General features: G+C 46.2%; 1 protein-coding gene across 1 annotated transcript; it reads right to left on the reverse strand.

Moving 5' to 3' along the window:
- Positions 1-4,228: 4,228 nt before the first annotated feature.
- Positions 4,229-24,693, reverse strand: LOC147096221 (lymphotoxin-alpha-like). The gene is made up of 4 exons (XM_085973796.1): positions 24,517-24,693; positions 22,113-22,185; positions 21,939-22,001; positions 4,229-4,672 (listed from the first exon to the last, which is right to left on the reverse strand). The coding sequence occupies exons 1-4, from the start codon at positions 24,691-24,693 to the stop codon at positions 4,260-4,262; spliced, it is 726 nt and encodes a 241-aa protein (XP_085829922.1). The 3' UTR covers positions 4,229-4,259.
- Between the last annotated feature and the right edge of the window lie 764 nt (positions 24,694-25,457).

Below are 25,457 nucleotides of genomic sequence, written 5' to 3' on the forward strand. Positions count from 1 at the left end.
CTCCCCATTCTCACCCATTTATAGATGGACACACCCCACCCTCACCCATTTATAGATGGACACTCCCCATTCTCACCCATTTATAGATGGACACTCCCCATTCTCTCCCATTTATAGATGGACACTCCCCATTCTCACCCATTTATAGATGGACACTCCCCATTGTCACCCATTTAGAGATGGACACACCCCATTCTCACCATTTATAGATGGACACTCCCCATTCTCATCCATTTATAGATGGACACACGCCATTCTCACCCATTTTCGATGGACACTCACCATTTTCACCCATTTATAGATGGACACACCCCATTCTCACCCATTTATAGATGGACACTCCCCATTCTCACCCATTTATAGATGGACACACCCCACCCTCACCCATTTTAGATGGACACTCCCCATGCTCCTCTGGAAATGCTCAGAACTCTTAGTGGATGACAGGAACTTGAGTAGGGTACCGTCGTCATTGTGTACCATCCCAGTCTCTTGGTCCACTGCCTCCAGCCCACCCCACTGCTCCCCCTAGATCCTGAATGAAATTCATGGCAGCAATGTTGGGCTTATCCTGTGCAGGGAATGGCGGAAGGAGAATCGGAGGAATGAGCCGCACTACGGAAATACTTTATTACTTCTTTTATTGTTGGATATCTCCCTGGACAACATACAGCATTGCATAACATATTGCGAATTCACCAGCTAACAGAAATACATTCAGTGGAGAAAATTTAAAAAGAAATGCTTCAGTGGGAGTACAAACTCTGTGTCTCCCTCACATCGGGTGGGATATTCCTAAATGGCACAGGTGCAAAAACCATCTTTAAAATTTGAACAAAAAGAGAGCCAGTCCTTTTACTGCTGGTTTTTGCTGAATCTGGGGAATTTTCCAGCCATTGCAAAGCTAAAGAGAAACAATTGCTCTCGAAATGACCTCGGGATGTACCTGAGAGGCCGGGAGCCTTTAGCTGACCTCAGGATGTGACTATTCAGGCCTCCTAGCCTTAAAGGGACAGGCCAGTGCTTGCACTCAGCTGCAACACAGCAGCAGAACGTTGCGTGGTATGATGCTCCTGACCTTGTATTCCCCGACAATTCAACGAGGAATGTCTTGCGAGAGATCGGCTAATAGATTTTTTTTAAAAGCCTCATGAGCTGTAATTTTGTCTTTGCAGGGTATATTTAGAATTACGGTGGTATTTTAACGTGACACATAATTGTGCCACGCGAGCTGGAACACCCTTTGGGAGGTGTGAGTTCCTCTGCACACTATTTTTAGCACACAAGTTCACACATTCTTCTTCATTTCCTTTCTGCACTATTCCGAGCTGGTCGTTCACCCACGCGGTTAATTACTTTCTTAACCAACGCAGTCAGCATCATTCGACACGAGACGCCTTAATTAGTCAGCTAAATGAAAGCACGCTGAGAGAAAAAAAAATGAAAGCTTAGGTTTAAGAGCCATTGCGCCCCAAGTGGGGGGGCGTTAGTGTCATGGGTATGTTGCTCGACTGGTAATCCAGCATATTCATTCAGCCCGCCACGTGGCACTTTCAAACGTTGAATTCAGTTTAAAAAAACAAAACTAGACATATAAAGCTGTTCATCAGTAAAAGTGATCATGAAGCTGTGGGATTGTTGTAATTGTCTTTTGGATGAGACGTTAAAATCGAGGCCCCGTCTGCTCTCTCGGGTGGATGTAAAAGATCCCCGAGGCACTATTTCGAGGAAGAGTGGGGGGGAGTTCTCCCCTGGGGCTAATATTTATCCCTCAATCAACATCACTTAAAACAGATGATCTGGCCCTCCTCACATTGCTGTTTGTGGGATCTTGCTGTGTGCATAGCTGGCTGCCGTGTTTCCGACATTACGGCAGCGACTACACTTCAAAAAGCACTTTGTTAGCTGTAAAGCGCTGTTAGAGGTCCTGAGGTCGTGAAAGGCGCTTTATAATTGCGAGTCTTACTTTTCCTTTTAAAAACCCAACTGGTTCACTAATGTCCTTTAGAGGAGGGAACCTGCCGTGCTTTACTCAGCCTGCGCCTAAAGCTGACTCCAGAACCAACATGCTTGACTTGAGCAAGCCTCTCAGTGTATCAAAACCAAGGAGGCTCAAGAAGGCTCATGGGAGCTTACAAGATCACATTTCGTTGTTCATGTACTTGTGCATTGTACAATGACAATAAAGTTGAATTATTATTATTATTATTATTATTAATTATTAATTATTATTATTAAGAAGGCCCACCACCACCCTCTTTAAACAACGAGTGGGATGCGCAATCAAAGCCAGCCTTGCCAGCGACGCCCACAACCCCAGCATAGAATTTTGAAAGTCTGTAAATCCAGGCGTGCATTGTGGGAACACGAGTTTTCCATGGCAACCACTCATTCGCCCCGGCTACTGGGGCATGCTGGGAAATTCCACATCACCACTTTCCAACCAGTAAAATGAACAGGTGGAAAATCATGGAAACGGAAGTGGTGGGGAGTCACCAACTTTCCCAAAATATGCTCCCGGCCTATGCCTGGAGCTGTGAAGTGAAAAATCCCCGACCACCAATTAATACCGGGAACTGCCCCAGTGGCAAATCAGTACAAGTTACATTCAAAATTAAATATCCATAAATAAAATATAACACCGTTAAACTGATCAAATTATATATTATATAATAAGTTACGTTACAGGTCACAAGCACTCCAGGTTAACAGACCAGTATCTGGTCACACAGGTTCAACAGTCTGAATATCAGACATGTGTCTTCACTCGTGGCTCTGGGAATTTCATAGAATCACAGAATCATGGAATGGTACAGCACAGAAGAAGGCCATTGGGCCCATCGAGCCTGCGCCGGCTCTTTCGAAGAGCAATCCAGTTAGTCTCACTCCTTCCACTCTTTCCCCACATCCCTGCAGTTTTGTTCCCCTTCCAAGTATTTATCCAGTTCCCTTTTGAAGGCTACTATTGAATCTGTATCCACCAGCCTATCAGGCCGCGTATTCCAAATCCTAACCACTCGCTGCATAAAAAAGTGCTCCCCTCATGTTGCCTCTGGTTATTTTTCCAAACACCTTAAACCTGTGCCCTCTGGTTATCGACCCTTCAGCCATTGGGGACAGTTTCTCCTTATTTACTCTATCAGAGCCATTCATAATTTTGAACACCTCCATCAAATCTCCTCTCCAACCTTCTCTGCTCTAAGGAGAACAACCCCATCTTCTCCAGTCTCCCCACGTAACTCTAAGCCCTCAGGAAGAACATCAATTCAATCAGGAGGGCACTCTGAGGGATCTTCCAGTGGTTCCTGTGCTAAAGAGAGCTCCGCAAATATTTGCATGTGTCAGTTTGCTAAGAGCTGGTACAGGGGTGTCCAAGATTTTTCTCTTCCCTTGTACTGCCAGGTCACTTTCTTCTTGCAAGTGTAGATAGCAAAATACTGCAGATACTGGAAATCCGAAATAAAAACAGAAAATGCTGGAAAAACTCAGCAGGCCAGGTAACATCCATGGAGAAAAATTAGAGTCGACGTTTCGGGTGAACCCTTTTTCAAAACTGGAAAGGAAATGAAATAAATCGAAGTCAGGGCTGTGATAGTACAAAAGAAGTAAAGAGACATTAAGAGGTATTCAAAACCAGACGAGATGTTAATAGGACTACTGGAGACAAAAGACAGCTCTAGATTAGGTGTGAAGTGTACTGGCAGAATGAGAGACAGCTGCTGTGTGGGAGAGAGAAAAAAAAGGAAAGGGGGGGAGGGAAAACCCAAAACAAAGGGGTGGAAAAAAATATAAGTAAAAATGTAATAGGGGCCGAGGTTATGATCTGAAATTGTTGACTCGATATTGAGCCCGGAAGGCTGCAAAGTGCCTAATCGGAAGATGAGGTGCTGTTCCTCAAGTTTACGTTGAGCTTCTGTGGAACAATGCAAGAGGCCAAGGACGGTGAGGTCCGAGTGGGAATGGAGCGGTGAATGTGTCATGCAAGTGTCAGCCTTGGCTCCCATCTCAACTTCCAGGGTAACTTAGCAGAACCAAGTGCCGATCCGAACCCCAACCCAAACTGCCCCCTGCATGCCCGCTGCTGCTGGGCAACCCCCTCCCCTCCTCCCCACCTCCACCACCCCACACCCCCCCCACCACCCCCCACTCTCCAGGCCCAGGAATTCCAGGCTCCCACCCACTTAGACTTTCTCCGTTAACATTTTCTGGAGTCGTCATTGCCGTCTACTTGGGGGTTATAAAAAGTCGCTTCGGCCTCCTCACAATGCAAATAACCCAAAGTAGCTTGTTCCTACTTTGGTGTTCACATAACGCACTGCGTCCCCACTGACCCTGGAGAAGATCTGATCCCCTTCTGCCAACTCAAATATGGCCCCCTGGTAGCTGCTCTTGAACCAGGCGTCTCTGTGTTGGCCATAGTGGCAGGCTGACTTCAGTGTGCTGAGCAGTGGCACCCTAGATTTGTAGGAAGTTGAGAGCTTGAAGAGTTCGTGGCTCAGGAAGATGCTCTTGTCCCGGCATCCCTTGCTGTAGAAGGCCACCTGGGTGTAGACAAAGTACCGACCGGGGGTCTTGATGACGAGACTGTTGTCCCTGAAATCCACCCCCTCGGCCAAGGTGGAGTCCAAGTCATTCTGCCAGATTATCTTCTTCCCTTGCGTGTTTAGGGAGGCTACAGAGAGGAAGAAAAGAATGTCAGAATAAAATTCATCACAAGAATAGAAAAGGGTGGTCACATTTGCTTTCTCTAATTCCATTCTCTTCTCACTTACGATCTATCACCAGGGCTGTGTGAGTTTAAGATCTTGTTTAGATGTGTACTCACCGCCTGTATGGAATGAGAGTGTTCATCTGTACAGAGAGTGTTACACCTGTACAGGGAGAGAGTGTTTCACCTGTACACAGAGAGAGAGTTTCACTTGTACAGAGAAAGTGTGTTTCACCTGTACAGAGAGAGAGTGTTTCACCTGTATAGAGAGAGAGTGTTTCACCTGTACAGAGAGAGAGTGTTTCACCTGTACAGAGAGAGAGTGTTTCACCTGCAGAGAGAGAGAGTGTTTCACCTGTACAGAGAGAGAGTGTTGCACCTGTACAGGGAGAGAGTGTTTCACCTGTACACAGAGAGAGAGTTTCACTTGTACAGAGAAAGAGTGTTTCACCTGTACAGAGAGAGAGTGTTTCAGCTGTACAGAGAGAGAGTGTTTCACCTGTACAGAGAGAGTGTTTCACCTGAACAGAGAGAGAGTGTTTCACCTGTACAGAGAGAGAGTGTTTCACCTTTACAGAGAGAGAGTGTTTCACCTGTACAAAGAGAGTGTGTTTCACATGAACAGGGAGAGAGTGTTTCACCTGTACATAGAGAGAGTGTTTCACCTGTACAGAGAGAGAGTGTTTCACTTGAACAGAGAGAGAGTGTTTCACCTGCACAGAGAGAGAGTGTTTCACCTGTACAGAGAGAGAGTGTTTCACCTGTACAGAGAGAGAGTGTTTCACCTGTACAGAGAGAGAGTGTTTCACCTGTACAGAGAGAGAGTGTTTCACCTGTACAGAGAGAGAGAGTTTCACCTGTACAGAGAGAGAGAGTTTGACCTGTACAGAGAGCGAGTGTTTCACCTGTACAGAGAGAGAGTGTTTCACCTGTACAGAGAGCGAGTGTTTCACCTGTACAGAGAGAGAGAGTTTCACTTGTACAGAGAGAGAATGTTTCACCTGCACAGAGAGAGAGTGTTTCACTTGAACAGAGACAGAGTTTCACTTGTACAGAGAGAGAGTGTTTCACCTGTACAGACAGAGAGTGTTTCACTTGTACAGAGAAAGAGTGTTTCACCTGTACAGAGAGAGAGTGTTTCACCTGCACAGAGAGAGAGTGTTTCACCTGTACAGATAGAGAGTGTTTCACCTGTACAGAGAGAGAGTGTTTCACCTGTACAGAGAGAGAGTGTTTCACCTGTACAGAGAGAGGGTGCTTCACCTGTACAGAGAGCGAGTGTTTCACCTGTACAGAGAGAGAGTGTTTCACCTGTACAGAGAGAGAGTGTTTCACCTGTACAGAGAGACAGTGATTCCCCTGTACAGAGAGAGAGTGTTTCACCTGTACAGAGAGAGAGTGTTTCACCTGTACAGAGAGTGTTTCAGCTGTACAGAGAGAGAGTGTTTCACCTGTACAGAGAGAGAGTGTTTCACCTGTACAGAGAGAAAGTGTTTCACCTGTACAGAGAGAGAGTGCTTCGCCTGAACAGAGAGAGAGTGTTTCACCTGTAAAGAGAGAGAGTGTTTCAGCTGTACAGAGAGAGAGAGTGTTTCACCTGTAGAGAGAGAGAGTGTTACACCAGTAGAGAGAGTGTTTCACCTGTACAGAGAGAGAGTGTTTCACCTGTACAGAGAGAGAGTGTTTCACCTGTACAGAGAGAGAGTGATTCACCTGTACAGAGAGCGAGTGTTTCACCTGTACATAGAGAGAGTGTTTCACCTGTACAGAGAGAGAGTGTTTCACTTGAACAGAGAGAGAGTGTTTCACCTGTACAGAGAGAGAGTGTTTCACCTGTACAGAGAGAGAGAGTTTCACTTGTACAGAGAGAGAGTGTTTTACCTGTACAGAGAGAGAGAGTTTGACCTGTACAGAAAGCGAGTGTTTCACCTGTACAGAGAGAGAGTGTTTCACCTGTACAGAGAGAGAGTGTTACACCTGTACAGAGAGAGAGAGTTTCACCTGTACAGAGAGAGAGAGTTTGACCTGTACAGAGAGCGAGTGTTTCACCTGTACAGAGAGAGAGAGTTTCACTTGTACAGAGAGAGAGTGTTTCACCTGTACATAGAGAGAGTGTTTCACTTGAACAGAGAGAGAGTTTCACTTGTACAGAGAGAGAGTGTTTCACCTGTACAGAGAGAGAGTGTTTCACCTGTACAGAGAGAGAGTGTTTCACCTGTACAGAGAGAGAGTGTTTCACCTGTACAGAGGGAGAGTGTTTCATTGAACAGAGAGAGAGTTTCACTTGTACAGAGAGAGAGTGTTTCACCTGTACAGAGAGAGAGTGTTTCAACTGTACAGAGAGAGAGTGTTTCACCTGTACAGAGAGAGAGTGTTTCACCTGTACAAAGAGAGAGAGTTTCACTTGTACAGAGAGCGAGTGTTTCACGTGTACAGAGAGAGAGTGTTTCACTTGAACAGAGAGAGAGTTTCACTGGTACAGAGAGAGAGTGTTTCGCCTGTACAGAGAGAGAGAGTTTCACTTGTACAGAGAGAGTGTTTCACCTGTACAGAGAGAGAGTGTTTCACCTGTACAGAGAGAGAGTGTTTCACCTGAACAGAGATTGTTTCACCTGTACAGAGAGAGTGTGTTTCACCTGTACAGAGAGAGAGTGTTTCACTTGTACAGAGAAAGAGTGTTTCACCTGTACAGAGAGAGAGTGTTTCACCTGCACAGAGAGAGAGTGTTTCACCTGTACAGATAGAGAGTGTTTCACCTGTACAGAGAGAGAGTGTTTCACCTGTACAGAGAGAGAGTGTTTCACCTGTACAGAGAGAGTGTGTTTCACATGTACAGGGAGAGAGTGTTTCACCTGTACATAGAGAGAGTGTTTCACTTGAACAGAGAGAGAGTTTCACTTGTACAAAGAGAGAGTGTTTCACCTGTACAGAGAGAGAGTGTTTCACCTGTACAGGGAGAGAGTGTTTCACCTGTACAGAGAGAGAGTGTTTCACCTGTACAGTGAGAGAGTGTTTCACCTGTACAGAGAGAGAGTGTTTCACCTGTACAGAGAGAGAGAGTTTCACTTGTACAGAGAGCGAGTGTTTCACCTGTACAGAGAGAGAGTGTTTCACTTGAACAGAGAGAGTGTTTCACTTGTACAGAGAGAGAGTGTTTCGCCTGTACAGAGAGAGAGAGTTTCACTTGTACAGAGAGAGAGTGTTTCACCTGTACAGAGAGAGAGTGTTTCACCTGTACAGAGAGAGAGTGTTTCGCCTGAACAGAGATTGTTTCACCTGTACAGAGAGAGAGTGTTTCAACTGTACAGAGAGAGAGTGTTTCACCTGTACAGAGAGAGAGTGTTTCACCTGTACAGAGAGAGAGAGTGTTTCACCTGTACAGAGAGAGAGTGTTTCACCTGTACAGAGAGACGGTGATTCCCCTGTACAGAGAGAGAGTGTTTCACCTGTACAGAGAGAGAGAGTGTTTCACCTGTACAGAGAGAGAGTGTTTCAGCTGTGCAGAGAGAGAGTGTTTCACCTGTACAGAGAGAGAGTGTTTCACCTGTAAAGAGAGAGAGTGTTTCACCTGTACAGAGAGAGAGTGTTTCACCTGTACAGAGAGAGAGTTGCTATGTAAGCTTTGGCAATATGGTTCTCTGTAAACTTTCATGCCAATAAAGCATTTTAATTGGAATTGGAATTGGAATTGGAGTGCTTCGCCTGTAGAGAGAGAGAGTGTTTCACCTGTAAAGAGAGAGAGTGTTTCAGCTGTACAGAGAGAGAGAGTGTTTCACCTGTCGAGAGAGAGAGTGTTTCACCTGTAGAGAGAGTGTTTCACCTGTACAGAGAGAGAGTGTTTCACCTGTACAGAGAGAGAGTGTTTCACCTGTACAGAGAGAGAGTGATTCACCTGTACAGAGAGCGAGTGTTTCACCTGTACATAGAGAGAGTTTTTCACCTGTACAGAGAGAGAGTGTTTCACTTGAACAGAGAGAGAGTGTTTCACCTGTACAGAGAGAGAGTGTTTCACCTGTACAGAGAGAGAGAGTTTCACTTGTACAGAGAGAGAATGTTTTACCTGTACAGAGAGAGAATGTTTCACCTGTACAGAGAGAGAGTGTTTCACCTGTACAGAGAGAGAGTGTTTCACCTGTACAGAGAGAGAGAGTTTCACCTGTACAGAGAGAGAGAGTTTGACCTGTACAGAAAGCGAGTGTTTCACCTGTACAGAGAGAGAGTGCTTGACCTGTACAGAGAGAGAGTGTTACACCTGTACAGAGAGAGAGAGTTTCACCTGTACAGAGAGAGAGTTTGACCTGTACAGAGAGCGAGTGTTTCACCTGTACAGAGAGAGAGAGTTTCACTTGTACAGAGAGAGAGTGTTTCACCTGTACAGAGAGAGAGTGTTTCACTTGAACAGAGAGAGAGTTTCACTTGTACAGAGAGAGTGTTTCACTGTACAGAGAGAGAGTGTTTCACCTGTACAGAGAGAGAGAGTTTCACTTGTACAGAGAGCGAGTGTTTTACCTGTACAGAGAGCGAGTGTTTCACCTGTACAGAGAGAGAGTGTTTCACCTGTACAGAGAGAGAGTGCTTGACCTGTACAGAGAGCGAGTGCTTCACCTGTACAGAGAGAGAGAGTTTCACTTGTACAGAGAGAGAATGTTTCACCTGCACAGAGAGAGAGTGTTTCACTTGAACAGAGACAGAGTTTCACTTGTACAGAGAGAGAGTGTTTCACCTGTACAGACAGAGAGTGTTTCACTTGTACAGAGAAAGAGTGTTTCACCTGTACAGAGAGAGAGTGTTTCACCTGCACAGAGAGAGAGTGTTTCACCTGTACAGATAGAGAGTGTTTCACCTGTACAGAGAGAGAGTGTTTCACCTGTACAGAGAGAGAGTGTTTCACCTGTACAGAGAGAGGGTGCTTCACCTGTACAGAGAGCGAGTGTTTCACCTGTACAGAGAGAGAGAGTGTTTCACCTGTACAGAGAGAGAGTGTTTCACCTGTACAGAGAGACAGTGATTCCCCTGTACAGAGAGAGAGTGTTTCACCTGTACAGAGAGAGAGTGTTTCACCTGTACAGAGAGAGAGTGTTTCAGCTGTACAGAGAGAGAGTGTTTCACCTGTACAGAGAGAGAGTGTTTCACCTGTACAGAGAGAAAGTGTTTCACCTGTACAGAGAGAGAGTGCTTCGCCTGAACAGAGAGAGAGTGTTTCACCTGTAAAGAGAGAGAGTGTTTCAGCTGTACAGAGAGAGAGAGTGTTTCACCTGTAGAGAGAGAGAGTGTTACACCAGTAGAGAGAGTGTTTCACCTGTACAGAGAGAGAGTGTTTCACCTGTACAGAGAGAGAGTGTTTCACCTGTACAGAGAGAGAGTGATTCACCTGTACAGAGAGCGAGTGTTTCACCTGTACATAGAGAGAGTGTTTCACCTGTACAGAGAGAGAGTGTTTCACTTGAACAGAGAGAGAGTGTTTCACCTGTACAGAGAGAGAGTGTTTCACCTGTACAGAGAGAGAGAGTTTCACTTGTACAGAGAGAGAGTGTTTTACCTGTACAGAGAGAGAGAGTTTGACCTGTACAGAAAGCGAGTGTTTCACCTGTACAGAGAGAGAGTGTTTCACCTGTACAGAGAGAGAGTGTTACACCTGTACAGAGAGAGAGAGTTTCACCTGTCCAGAGAGAGAGAGTTTGACCTGTACAGAGAGCGAGTGTTTCACCTGTACAGAGAGAGAGAGTTTCACTTGTACAGAGAGAGAGTGTTTCACCTGTACATAGAGAGAGTGTTTCACTTGAACAGAGAGAGAGTTTCACTTGTACAGAGAGAGAGTGTTTCACCTGTACAGAGAGAGAGTGTTTCACCTGTACAGAGAGAGAGTGTTTCACCTGTACAGAGAGAGAGTGTTTCACCTGTACAGAGGGAGAGTGTTTCATTGAACAGAGAGAGAGTTTCACTTGTACAGAGAGAGAGTGTTTCACCTGTACAGAGAGAGAGTGTTTCAACTGTACAGAGAGAGAGTGTTTCACCTGTACAGAGAGAGAGTGTTTCACCTGTACAAAGAGAGAGAGTTTCACTTGTACAGAGAGCGAGTGTTTCACGTGTACAGAGAGAGAGTGTTTCACTTGAACAGAGAGAGAGTTTCACTGGTACAGAGAGAGAGTGTTTCGCCTGTACAGAGAGAGAGAGTTTCACTTGTACAGAGAGAGTGTTTCACCTGTACAGAGAGAGAGTGTTTCACCTGTACAGAGAGAGAGTGTTTCACCTGAACAGAGATTGTTTCACCTGTACAGAGAGAGTGTGTTTCACCTGTACAGAGAGAGAGTGTTTCACTTGTACAGAGAAAGAGTGTTTCACCTGTACAGAGAGAGAGTGTTTCACCTGCACAGAGAGAGAGTGTTTCACCTGTACAGATAGAGAGTGTTTCACCTGTACAGAGAGAGAGTGTTTCACCTGTACAGAGAGAGAGTGTTTCACCTGTACAGAGAGAGTGTGTTTCACATGTACAGGGAGAGAGTGTTTCACCTGTACATAGAGAGAGTGTTTCACTTGAACAGAGAGAGAGTTTCACTTGTACAAAGAGAGAGTGTTTCACCTGTACAGAGAGAGAGTGTTTCACCTGTACAGGGAGAGAGTGTTTCACCTGTACAGAGAGAGAGTGTTTCACCTGTACAGTGAGAGAGTGTTTCACCTGTACAGAGAGAGAGTGTTTCACCTGTACAGAGAGAGAGAGTTTCACTTGTACAGAGAGCGAGTGTTTCACCTGTACAGAGAGAGAGTGTTTCACTTGAACAGAGAGAGTGTTTCACTTGTACAGAGAGAGAGTGTTTCGCCTGTACAGAGAGAGAGAGTTTCACTTGTACAGAGAGAGAGTGTTTCACCTGTACAGAGAGAGAGTGTTTCACCTGTACAGAGAGAGAGTGTTTCGCCTGAACAGAGATTGTTTCACCTGTACAGAGAGAGAGTGTTTCAACTGTACAGAGAGAGAGTGTTTCACCTGTACAGAGAGAGAGTGTTTCACCTGTACAGAGAGAGAGAGTGTTTCACCTGTACAGAGAGAGAGTGTTTCACCTGTACAGAGAGACAGTGATTCCCCTGTACAGAGAGAGAGTGTTTCACCTGTACAGAGAGAGAGAGTGTTTCACCTGTACAGAGAGAGAGTGTTTCAGCTGTGCAGAGAGAGAGTGTTTCACCTGTACAGAGAGAGAGTGTTTCACCTGTAAAGAGAGAGAGTGTTTCACCTGTACAGAGAGAGAGTGTTTCACCTGTACAGAGAGAGAGTGCTTCGCCTGTAGAGAGAGAGAGTGTTTCACCTGTAAAGAGAGAGAGTGTTTCAGCTGTACAGAGAGAGAGAGTGTTTCACCTGTCGAGAGAGAGAGTGTTTCACCTGTAGAGAGAGTGTTTCACCTGTACAGAGAGAGAGTGTTTCACCTGTACAGAGAGAGAGTGTTTCACCTGTACAGAGAGAGAGTGATTCACCTGTACAGAGAGCGAGTGTTTCACCTGTACATAGAGAGAGTTTTTCACCTGTACAGAGAGAGAGTGTTTCACTTGAACAGAGAGAGAGTGTTTCACCTGTACAGAGAGAGAGTGTTTCACCTGTACAGAGAGAGAGAGTTTCACTTGTACAGAGAGAGAATGTTTTACCTGTACAGAGAGAGAATGTTTCACCTGTACAGAGAGAGAGTGTTTCACCTGTACAGAGAGAGAGTGTTTCACCTGTACAGAGAGAGAGTGTTTCACCTGTACAGAGAGAGAGAGTTTGACCTGTACAGAAAGCGAGTGTTTCACCTGTACAGAGAGAGAGTGCTTGACCTGTACAGAGAGAGAGTGTTACACCTGTACAGAGAGAGAGAGTTTCACCTGTACAGAGAGAGAGTTTGACCTGTACAGAGAGCGAGTGTTTCACCTGTACAGAGAGAGAGAGTTTCACTTGTACAGAGAGAGAGTGTTTCACCTGTACAGAGAGAGAGTGTTTCACTTGAACAGAGAGAGAGTTTCACTTGTACAGAGAGAGTGTTTCACTGTACAGAGAGAGAGTGTTTCACCTGTACAGAGAGAGAGAGTTTCACTTGTACAGAGAGCGAGTGTTTTACCTGTACAGAGAGAGAGTGTTTCACCTGTACAGAGAGAGAGTGTTTCACCTGTACAGAGAGAGAGTGTTTCACCTGTAAAGAGAGAGAGTGTTTCACCTGTACAGAGAGAGAGTGTTTTATTGAACAGAGAGAGAGTTTCACTTGTACAGAGAGAGAGTGTTTCACCTGTACAGAGAGAGAGTGTTTCACCTGTACAGAGAGAGAGTGTTTCACCTGTACAGAGAGAGAGTGTTTCACCTGTACAGAGAGAGAGAGTTTCACTTGTACAGAGAGCGAGTGTTTTACCTGTACAGAGAGAGAGTGTTTCACCTGTACAGAGAGAGAGTGTTTCACCTGTACAGAGAGAGAGTGTTTCACCTGTACAGAGAGAGAGAGTTTCACCTGTACAGAGAGAGAGAGTTTGACCTGTACAGAAAGCGAGTGTTTCACCTGTACAGAGAGAGAGTGTTTCACCTGTACAGAGAGAGAGTGTTACACCTGTACAGAGAGAGAGAGTTTCACCTGTACAGAGAGAGAGTTTGACCTGTACAGCGAGCGAGTGTTTCACCTGTACAGAGAGAGAGAGTTTCACTTGTACAGAGAGAGAGTGTTTCACCTGTACAGAGAGAGAGTGTTTCACTTGAACAGAGAGAGAGTTTCACTTGTACAGAGAGAGAGTGTTTCACCTGTACAGAGAGAGAGTGTTTCACCTGTACAGAGAGAGAGTGTTTCACCTGTACAGAGAGAGAGTGTTTCACCTGTAAAGAGAGAGAGGGTTTCACCTGTACAGAGAGAGAGTGTTTTATTGAACAGAGAGAGAGTTTCACTTGTACAGAGAGAGAGTGTTTCACCTGTACAGAGAGAGAGTGTTTCACCTGTACAGAGAGAGAGTGTTTCACCTGTACAGAGAGAGAGTGTTTCACCTGTACAGAGAGAGAGAGTTTCACTTGTACAGAGAGCGAGTGTTTCACGTGTACAGAGAGAGAGTGTTTCACTTGAACAGAGAGAGAGTTTCACTTGTACAGAGAGAGAGTGTTTCACCTGTACAGAGAGAGAGAGTTTCACTTGTACAGAGAGAGTGTTTCACCTGTACAGAGAGAGAGTGTTTCACCTGTACAGAGAGAGAGTGTTTCACCTGAACAGAGATTGTTTCACCTGTACAGAGAGAGAGTGTTTCAACTGTACAGAGAGAGAGTGTTTCACCTGTACAGAGAGAGAGTGTTTCACCTGTACGGAGAGAGAGTGTTTCACCTGTACAGAGAGAGAGTGTTTCCCCTGTACAGAGAGAGAGTGTTTCACCTGTACAGAGAGAGCGTGTTTCACCTGTACAGAGAGAGAGTGTTTCAGCTGTACAGAGAGAGAGTGTTTCACCTGTACAGAGAGAGAGTGCTTCGCCTGTACAGAGAGAGAGTGTTTCACCTGTACAGAGAGAGAGTGTTTCAGCTGTACAGAGAGAGAGAGTGTTTCACCTGTAGAGAGAGAGAGTGTTTCACCTGTAGAGAGAGTGTTTCACCTGTACAGAAAGAGATTTTCACCTGTACAGAGAGAGAGTGTTTCACCTGTACAGACAGAGAGTGATTCACCTGTACAGAGAGCGAGTGTTTCACCTGTACATAGAGAGAGTGTTTCACCTGTACAGAGAGAGAGTGTTTCAGCTGTACAGAGAGAGAGTGTTTCACCTGTAGAGAGAGAGAGTGTTTCACCTGTAGAGAGAGTGTTTCACCTGTACAGAGAGAGAGTGTTTCACCTGTACAGAGTGAGAGTGTTTCACCTGAACAGAGAGTGTTTCACCTGTACAGAGAGAGAGTGTTTCACCTGTACAGAGAGGGAGTGTTTCACCTGTACAGGGAGAGTGTTTCACCTGTACAGAGAGAGAGTGTTTCACCTGTACAGAGAGAGAGTGTTTCACCTGTACAGAGAGAGAGTGTTTCCCCTGTGCAGAGAGAGAGTGTTTCACCTGTACAGAGAGAGAGTGTTTCACCTGTACAGAGAGAGAGAGTGTTTCGCCTGTACAGTGAGAGAGTGTTTCACCTGTACAGAGAGAGAGTGTTTCAGCTGTACAGAGAGAGTGTTTCACCTGTAGAGAGAGAGAGTGTTTCACCTGTAGAGAGAGAGAGTGTTTCACCTGTACGGAGAGAGAGTGTTTCACCTGTACAGAGAGAGAGTGTTTCACGTGTACAGAGAGAGTGCTTCCCCTGTACAGGGAGAGAGAGTGTTTCACCTGTACAGAGAGAGAGAGTGTTTCGCCTGTACAGAGAGAGAGTGTTTCACCTGTACAGAGAGAGTGTTTCAGCTGTACAGAGAGAGAGAGTGTTTCACCTGTAGAGAGAGAGAGTGTTTCACCTGTAGAGAGAGAGAGTGTTTCACCTGTACGTACAGAGTGTGTTTCACCTGTACAGAGAGAGAGTGTTTCACGTGTACAGAGAGAGAGTGCTTCCCCTGTACAGGGAGAGAGAGTGTTTCACCTGTACAGAGAGAGAGTATTTCACCTGTACAGAGAGAGAGTGTTTCACCTGTACAGAGAGAGAGTGTTTCCCCTGTACAGTGAGAGAGAGTGTTTCCCCTGTACAGAGAGAGAGAGTGTTTCAACTGTACAGGGAGAGAGAGTGTTTCACCTGTACAGAGAGAGAGTGTTTCACCTGTACAGGGAGAGAGAGTGTTTCCCCTGTAGAGAGAGAGAGAGTGTTTCACCTGTACAGAAAGTAAGTGTTTCACATGTACAGAGAGAGAGTGTTTCACCTGTACAGAGAGAGAGAGTTTCACCTGTGCAGAGGGAGAGAGTGTTTCACCTGTACAGAGAGAGAGTGTTTCACCTGTACAGAGAGAGAGTCTTTCACCTGTACAGAGAGAGAGTGTTTCACCTGTACAGAGAGAGAGTGCTTCACCTGTACAGAGAGAGAGTGTTTCACCTGCACAGAGAGAGAGAGTGTTTCACCTGTACAGAGAGAGAGTGTTTCACCTGTAGAGAGAGAGAGTGTTTCCCCTGTACAGAGAGAGAGTGTTTCACCTGTACAGAGAGAGAGTGTTTCACCTGTACAGAGAGAGAGTGTTTCACCTGTACAGAGAGAGAGTGTTTCACTTGTACACAGAGAGAGTGTTTCACCTGTACCGAGAGAGAGTGTTTCACCTGTACAGAGAGAGAGTGCTTCGCCTGTACAGAGAGAGAGTGTTTCACCTGTACAGAGAGAGAGTGTTTCAGCTGTACAGAGAGAGAGTGTTTCACCTGTACAGAGAGAGAGTGTTTCACTTGTACACAGAGAGAGTGTTTCACCTGTACCGAGAGAGAGTGTTTCACCTGTACAGAGAGAGAGTGCTTCGCCTGTACAGAGAGAGAGTGTTTCACCTGTACAGAGAGAGAGTGTTTCAGCTGTACAGAGAGAGAGGGTGTTTCACCTGTAGAGAGTGAGAGTGTTTCACCTGCAGAGAGCGTGTTTCACCTGTACAGAGAGAGTGTTTCACCTGTACAGAGAGAATGTTTCACCTGTACAGAGAGAGAGTGATTCACCTGTACAGAGAGCGAGTGTTTCACCTGTACATAGAGAGAGTGTTTCACCTGTACAGAGAGAGAGTGTTTCAGCTGCACAGAGAGAGAGAGTGTTTCACCTGTAGAGAGAGAGAGTGTTTCACCTGTAGAGAGAGAGTTTCACCTGTACAGAGAGAGAGTGTTTCACCTGTACAGAAAGAGAGTGTTTCACCTGAACAGAGAGTGTTTCACCTGTACAGAGAGAGAGTGTTTCACCTGTACAGAGAGAGAGTGTTTCACCTGTACAGAGAGAGAGTGTTTCACCTGTACAGAGAGTGTGTTTCACCTGTACAGAGAGAGAGTGTTTCACCTGTACAGAGAGAGTGTGTTTCACCTGTACAGAGAGAGAGTGTTTCCCCTGTACAGAGAGAGAGTGTTTCACCTGTACAGAGAGAGAGTGTTTCACCTGTACAGAGAGAGAGAGTGTTTCGCCTGTACAGAGAGAGAGTGTTTCACCTGTACAGAGAGAGAGTGTTTCAGCTGTACAGAGAGAGAGAGTGTTTCACCTGTAGAGAGAGAGAGTGTTTCACCTGTAGAGAGAGAGAGTGTTTCACCTGTACGGAGAGAGAGTGTTTCACCTGTACAGAGAGAGATTGTTTCACGTGTACAGAGAGAGTGCTTCCCCTGTACAGGGAGAGAGAGTGTTTCACCTGTACAGAGAGAGAGAGTGTTTCGCCTGTACAGAGAGAGAGTGTTTCACCTGGACAGAGAGAGAGTGTTTCAGCTGTACAGAGAGAGAGAGTGTTTCACTTGTAGAGAGAGAGAGTGTTTCACCTGTACAGAGAGAGAGTGTTTCACCTGTACAGGGAGAGAGTGTTTCACCTGTACAGAGAGAGAGTGTTTCACCTGTAAAGAGAGAGAGTGTATCACCTGTACAGAGAGAGAGTGTTTCACCTGAACAGAGAGAGAGTGTTTCCCCTATACAGGGAGAGAGAGTGTTTCACCTGTACAGAAAGAAAGTGTTTCCCCTGTACAGAGAGAGAGTGTTTCACCTGTACAGAGAGAGAGTGTTTCACCTGTATAGAGGGAGAGAGTGTTTCACCTGTACAGAAAGAGAGTGTTTCACCTTACAGAGAGAGTGTTTCACCTATACAGAGGGACAGAGCGTTTCACCTGTACAGAGAGAGAGTGTTTCACCTGTACAGAGAGAGAATGTTTCACGTGTACAGAGAGAGAGTGTTTCAGCTGTACACAGAGAGAGACTGTTTCACCTGTAGAGAGAGAGTGTTTCACCTGTAGAGAGAGAGAGTGTTTCACCTGTACAGAGAGAGTGTTTCACCTGTAAAGAGCGAGAGTGTTTCACCGATACAGAGAGAGAGTGTTTCACCTGTACAGAGAGCGAGTGTTTCACCTGCACAGAGAGAGAGTGTTTCACCTGTACAGAGAGAGAGAGTTTCACATGTACAGAGAGAGAGTGTTTCCCCTGTACAGGGAGAGAGAGTGTTTCACCTGTACAGTGAGAGAGAGTGTTTCACCTGTACAGGGAGAGAGAGTGTTTCACCTGTACAGAGAGAGAGTGTTTCACCTGTACAGAGAGAGAGTGTTTCAACTGCACAGAGAGAGAGTGTTTCACATGTACAGAGAGAGAGTGTTTCCCCTGTACAGGGAGAGAGTGTTTCACCTGTACAGAAAGAAAGTGTTCCAACTGTACAGGGATAGAGTGTTTCACCTGTACAGGGAGAGAGTGTTTCACCTGTACAGAGAGAGAGTGTTTCAACTGTACAGAGAGAGACTGTTTCACCTGCACAGAGGGAGAGAGTGTTTCACCTGTACAGAGAGTGTTTCACCTGTACAGAGAGAGAGTGTTTCACCTGTACAGAGAGAAAGTGTTTCACCTGTAGAGAGAGAGTGTTTGACCTGCACAGAGAGAGAGTGTTTTACCTGTACAGAGAGAGAGTGTTTCACCTGTACGGAGAGAGACTGTTTCACCTGTACATTGAGAGACTGTTTCACCTGTACAGAGAGAGAGTGTTTCACCTGTACAGAGAGAGAGTGTTTCACCTGTACAAAGAGAGAGTGTTTCACCTGTACAGAGAGAAAGTGTTTCACCTGTACAGAGAGAGAGTGTTTCCCCTGTACAGAGAGAGAGTGTTTCACCTGTACAGAAGGAGAGTGTTTCACTTGTACAGAGAGAGAGCGTTTCCCGTGTACAGAGAGAGAGTGTTTCACCTGTACAGAGAGAGAGTGTTTCACCTGTACAGAGGGAGAGAGTGTTTCACCTGTACAGAGAGAGAGTGTTTCACCTTACAGAGAGAGTGTTTCACCTGCACAGAGAGAGAGTGTTTCCCCTGTACAGAGAGAAAGTGTTTCACCTGTACAGAGAGAGAGTGTTTCACCTGTACAGAGAGAGAGTGTTTCACCTGTACAGAGAGAGAGTGTTTCACCTGTACAGAGAGAGAGTGTTTCAACTGCACAGAGAGAGAGTGTTTCACATGTACAGAGAGAGAGTGTTTCCCCTGTACAGGGAGAGAGTGTTTCACCTGTACAGAAAGAAAGTGTTTCACCTGTACAGGAATAGAGTGTTTCACCTGTACAGAGAGAGAGTGTTTCACCTGTACAGAGAGAGACTGTTTCACCTGTACAGAGAGAGAGTGTTTCACCTGTACAGAGAGAGAGTGTTTCACCTGTACAGAGAGTGTTTCACCTGTACAGAGAGAGAGTGTTTCACCTGTACAGAGAGAGAGTGTTTCACCTTACAGAGAGAGTGTTTGACCTGCACAGAGAGAGAGTGTTTCACCTGTACAGAGAGAGAGTGTTTCACCTGTACAGAGAGAGAGTGTTTCACCTGTACAGAGAGAGAGAGTGTTTCACCTGTACAGAGAGAGAGTGTTTCACCTGTACAGAGGGAGGGAGTGTTTCACCTGTACAGAGAGAGACTGTTTCACCTGAACATAGAGAGAGTGTTTCACCTGTACAGAGAGAGAGTGTTTCACCTGTACAGAGAGAGAGTGTTTCACCTGTACAGAGAGAGAGCGTTTCACCTGTACAGAGAGAGAGAGTGTTTCACCTGTACAGAGAGAGAGTGTTTCACCTGTACAGAGAGAGAGTGTTTCACCTGTACAGAGAGAGAGTGTTTCACATTTACAGAGAAAGAGTGTTTCACCTGTACAGAGAGAGAGTGTTTTACCTGTACAGAGAGAGAGTGTTTGACCTGCACAGAGAGAGAGTGTTTTACCTGTACAGAGAGAGAGTGTTTCACCTGTAAAGAGAGAGACTGTTTCACCTGAACATAGAGAGAGTGTTTCACCTGTACAGAGAGAGAGTGTTTCACCTGTACAGAGAGAGATTGTTTCAGCTTACAGAGAGAGAGTGTTTCACCTGTACAGGGAGAGAGTGTTTCACCTGTACAGAGAGAGAGTGTTTCACCTGTACAGAGACAGAGAGGGTTTCACCTGTTGAGAGAGAGTGTTTCGCCTGTACAGAGAGAGAGTGTTTGACCTGCACAGAGAGAGAGTGTTTTACCTGTACAGGGAGAAAGTATTTCACCTGTACAGAGAGAAAGTGTTTCCCCTGTACAGAGAGAGAGTGTTTCACCTGTACAGAGAGAGAGTGTTTCACCTGTACAGAGAGAGAGTGTTTCCCCTGTACAGAGAGAGAGTGTTTCACCTGTACAGAGAGAGTGCGTTTCCCCTGTACAGAGAGAGAGTGTTTCACCTGTACAGAGAGAGAGTGTTTCACCTGTACAGAGAGAGATTGTTTCACCTGTACAGAGAGAGAGTGTTTCACCTGTACAGAGAGAGAGTGTTTCACCTGTACAGAGAGAGATTGTTTCACCTGTACAGAGAGAGAGTGTTTCCCCTGTACAGAGAGAGTGTTTCACCTGTACAGAGAGAGAGTGTTTCACCTGTACAGAGAGAGATTGTTTCAGCTTACAGAGAGAGTGTTTCACCTGTACAGAGGGAGAGTGTTTCACCTGTACAGAGAGAGAGCGTTTCCCCTGTACAGAGAGAGAGTGTTTCACCTGTACAGAGAGAGAGTGTTTCACCTGTACAGAGAGAGATTGTTTCAGCTTACAGAGAGAGTGTTTCACCTGTACAGAGAGAGAGTGTTTCACCTGTACAGAGAGAGAGTGTTTCACCTGTACAGGGAGAGAGTGTTTCACCTGTACAGAGAGAGAGTGTTTCACCTGTACAGAGACAGAGAGGGTTTCACCTGTTGAGAGAGAGTGTTTCGCCTGTACAGAGAGAGAGTGTTTGACCTGCACAGAGAGAGAGTGTTTTACCTGTACAGGGAGAGAGTGTTTCACCTGTACAGAGAGAGAGTGTTTCTCCTGTACATCGAGATAGTGTTTCACCTGTACAGAGAGAGAGAGTTTCACCTGTACAGAGAGAGAGTGTTTCACCTGTACAGAGAGAGAGTGTTTCACCTATACAGAGAGAGAGAGTGTTTCACCTGTACAGAGAGAGAGAGAGTTTCACCTGTACAGAGAGAGAGTGTTTCACCTGTACATAGAGATAGTGTTTCACCTGTACAGAGAGAGAGTGTTTCACCTGTACAGAGAGAGAGTGTTTCACCTGTACAGAGAGAGAGAGTGTTTCACCTGTACAGAGAGAGAGTGTTTCACCTGTACAGAGAGAGAGTGTTTCACCTGTACAGAGAGAGAGTGTTTCACCTGTACAGAGAGCGAGTGTTTCACCTGTACAGAGAGAGAGTGTTTCACATTTACAGAGAAAGAGTGTTTCACCTGTACAGAGAGTGTTTCCCCTGTACAGAGAGAGAGTGTTTTACCTGTACAGAGAGAGAGTGTTTCACCTGTACAGAGAGAGAGTGTTTCACCTGTACAGAGAGAGAGTGTTTCACCTGTACAGAGAGCGAGTGTTTCACCTGTACAGAGAGAGAGTGTTTCACATTTACAGAGAAAGAGTGTTTCACCTGTACAGAGAGAGTGTTTCACCTGTACAGAGAGAGAGTGTTTCACATTTACAGAGAAAGAGTGTTTCACCTGTACAGAGAGAGTGTTTCCCCTGTACAGAGAGAGAGTGTTTTACCTGTACAGAGAGAGAGTGTTTCACCTGTACAGAGAAAGAGTGTTTCACCTGTACAGAGAGAGAGTGTTTTACCTGTACAGAGAGAGAGTGTTTCACCTGTACAGAGAGAGAGTGTTTCACCTGTACAGAGATAGAGTGTTTCACCTGTACAGAGAGAGTGTTTCACCTGTACAGAGAGAGATTATTTCACCTGTACAGAGAGAGAGTGTTTCACCTGTACAGAGAGAGAGTGTTTCACCTGTACAGAGAGAGAGTGTTTCACCTGTCCAGAGAGAGAGTTTTTCCGCTATACAGGGAGAGAGTGTTCCACCTGTACAAAGAGTGTTTCCCCTGTGCTGGCGGAGGCTGCCGAGTCTCCCACATGCGTGTGGTCTTTTACTGTGTAGCCAGCCAGCTCCATTGTGTTCAGGTCTTCCCTTGGGACAATGGACCAAACAGGCAAGCTGAGGCTGTCGTGACTGACTGTAAACTGCGTGAGTTCCACCAATGGGTGACTGCAAGTTTCAGGCTTCAGGCCAATGACTGGCTTCCTTCTTCCCATGGGTTAAAGACATTGGACACATGCAACTAAGTGTGGCGTCTGGTATCTGGCATCTGCAGTGGCGACAGACTAGCATTAGATTCAGAACCTTTATACATAGACAGAGACAGTCACCTACCTGTCAGATGGACTGCGATCTTCTTTGGAGCTTTCCCCACCACTTTCATGAGACGAGGCAGTTCTGAAAGGGAAAAGTCAGACTCTCAGTCTGATCATCTGGCAAGTCGGCAATGTAACGCACATACCGAAACTGACGACAGGTGACAGTGACCGAGCGAGGGAGAGCACTCACCAGCATTAAATGGTAAAGCCGGCAGATCTCCCGCATCCTGACCCTGGCCAGCCTCTATGATCAGTGCTGCTTTCTAGAGAAACAAATAAAGACATGTGTTCAAAACCCTCCATGGCCTCGCCCCTCCATAGCACTGGAGCAACAGCAAGAGCTTGCATTTATAAATCGCCTTTCACGTAGTAAGACATCCCAAGGCACTTCACAGGAGCGTAATCAGCGGAAAATTGACACCGAGTCACTTAAAGATATATTACGGCAGGTGAGCAAAAACTTGGTCAAAGAGGTAGATTTTAAGGAGCGTCTTAAAGGAGGAGAGAGGGGTAGAGAGGTGGACAGGTTTAAGGAGGGAATTCCAGAGCTTAGAGCCCAGGCAGCTGAAGGCACGGCCACCAAAGGCGGAGCGATTAAAATCAGGGATGCGCAAGGGGCCAGATTTGGAGCAGCGCAGAGATCTCAGTGAGTTGTGGGGCTGAAGGAGATTACAGAGATAGGGAGGGGATGAAGCCATGGAGGGATTTCAAAACAAGGATGAGAATTTTAAAATCGAGGCGTTGCTGGACCGGGAGCCAGTGTAGGTCAGCGAGCACAGGGGGTGATGGGCGAACGGGACTTGGCGCGGGTTAGGACACGGGCAGCCGAGTTTGGGATGAGCTCAAGTTTACGGAGGGTGGATGGCAATCTCCTCCAGCCCTACAACCCTCCGAGACGTCTGGCCTCTTGTGCAGGGTAGGAGGGGAGGAAAACCAGGAAAGGTGCAGTGAAAGAAAGCTGGGCATTCCAGGGAATTTTCATGCTGTGAGAGGCTGCAGGTGGTTGGAGACACGATTCTTTCTCAGGATGTGGAGCCTGGCTGGCAAGGCTGGCATTTCCCGCCCGTCTATGGGCCTGCCAACCCTCCAGGATTGGCCTGGAGTCTCCGGGAATTAAAGATTCATCTCCTGGACACCGCTGCCAGCAACACCCGGGAGAAAAATCATCAGGAGGATTAAATAAAATTGCATTTTTCTTTAAATTTTCTTTGAATGCCTTTGTTTACAAGTGCTACAAAATATCGGAGATGGGGAATAAAGGCCTGTTTGACTGACAGTCTAGAAACAGCCAATCGGGTAACGTAGATTCTATTCGCTTTCTGATTGGCCGTTGGAAGGCGGGGCGCCCCGAGGATGGACGTGTCAGGCGACCAATGGCGGGAGTGCGGGGGCGGGGCGGCTAGGGGTCATGTGATGAAACCTCCAGGAGTACGGCCAACCAGAGTTGGCGACTCCTAGGTCCGTCCCTGATTGCTCCGATTGGCTGGCTCGGCCACTTCCGATGCCAGTTAAGGGACACCTACACTGACTCTTAACGTCACACCGTCTGCCCAGCGACCGATTACTTGCTGGCCTCCTTTGCGGGGGAGGACGCCATTGCATGCACCTCCCTTTACTAATATGCTAAACGGCACTTGTCAGACAGGGAGGGGAAACCCCCGGAGACTCACCTCCTTCAGAGAGCTAAAGGTGGACGCCAAGTCCAAGGAAGCCAACTCAACGTTGGACTTATAGAAACATTAAATAAAACTCGGGCGGATGGAACCCTGCTAGCAGTGAAGGCTGAGGTACAGTAATAGAGAAGCTAATTATGTGCAGCGTTGATTATACAATGTAAACTCAAAGGGCTTAGATTTTGACACTTGCGTGATAGTAAGGCGGGCAAATCAGCCACCCGTTTTATTTGAATGGAAATAACAATCGGGAGGGATTGGGGAAAATTTAGTAGGAATATGGGGAGAGGGCAGGGGAGTGGGACTAATTGGAGAGCTCTTTCAAAGAGCCGGCACAGGCTCGATGGGCTGAATGGCCTCTTTCTATGCTATAAGATTCTGTGTAAAACAGGCGGCCGATCTGCTATCATCCGTTTTACACTATCACACAAAGTCAAGATCCACCCCCAAAACAGAGCAAATAGCTGTTGGCAGATTGGTTATTTCATTCATGTGATAGCACAGTAAGAGCCCCTTGATGTTTTACACTCATTTACATTCATATAGAGATGGATTACATAGTAATTTATCAACTAACACAGAGACAGAACGATACAAGGCTAGAGATTTGGATCCGCTTAACTCACGAGCAAGGCATTTCTTGTATGAAGTGAACTGTCTGCTATTAACACCTTGTTAAAATACTGGACAACATATAGTCATACAAAGAAAAGTGGCAGAGAAAGAAAGACAGAAAGAAAAAGAAAAGACAGAAAGAGAGAAAGAGAGAGGGAGAAAGAAGGCAGAGAAAGATAAGACAGAAAGAAAGAGGGAACGAACGAAAGAGGGAAAGAAAGAAAGAAAGAAGGAAAGAGGGAGGAAGGGGAGAAGGGAGCTGGTAACGTCTGAACTAGATCTACTTTCTAAGATAAATCTACACACCTGGTTTGACGGTAAAACTCCAAGTTGACCGAGAAGCAGATATGAAGCAAAAGTCAACAAGCCGAGAACCGTGATCGCACAGAGAGCCTGGCAGAGGCAACAGCTCTTAGCCTCATTCTGCTTCTGGACAAGCTCTCCTCCCATCTCAGCAGCTAACAGCATGCTCTCATTACTCATGCTCGCAGACTTCTTGCCAAACAGGTACAGTCAAGTGTGGCCGCGGGGCGTTGTAGCAGTCTCTTCGCTGCCTGGGCTCTTGAGCGAGTACGTGCCTCTGGCGGGGCGGCGAGCTCTATTTAAAGTTAGCCATTGGAAAACCCCTTGGGACTGTTTGACGACAGAGGAAATGGGAAGTAACCAAAGCAACACCTGTCACGACCCACACAAGAGTGAAATTCGAGCTTGGTCACCATGAATACAGACCCCACCCATTGCCCTCCACCCCCCACATGTTTGTCAAGTTTGTTGTCTCCAGTTCTCCCTCAGCCCCTGCTGAAGGTTCCAACTTCCTGCTGTGGTAGAGTTGAACAGACGATGAAATACCTTTGGTAGCCCGTCCAATAAAGCAGCCATTGCCACCGAGTCTGGGCAGCGAGTGTCAGCAGACCACACAACCGCAGGGTCTTTGCGTGCAGCCTCACTACCTGCCATCATGAAAGAAAGAAAGAAAGAGAGAAGGAAGGAAAGACGGAAAGAGAGCGAGAAAGAGGAGGAAAGAAAGGAAGAGAAAAAGAGAGAAAGAAAGAAAGAAAGAACAAACAAACATGTATTTATATAGCGCCGGTCATGACCTTAGGGCGTCCCAAAGCGCTTTACAGCCAATGAAGTACTTTTGAAGCATAGTCACTGTTGTAATGTAGGAAGCTCCCGAAAACAGCAGTGTGATAATCTGTTTTAGCGATGTTGGTTGAGGGATAAATATTGGACTTGCGTTAATAAAG

Source organism: Somniosus microcephalus, unplaced genomic scaffold (genome assembly GCF_052327205.1).
Source record: "Somniosus microcephalus isolate GS21.2 unplaced genomic scaffold, FLI_Smic_1.0 unresolved_chr1, whole genome shotgun sequence".
NCBI lineage: Eukaryota > Metazoa > Chordata > Chondrichthyes > Squaliformes > Somniosidae > Somniosus > Somniosus microcephalus.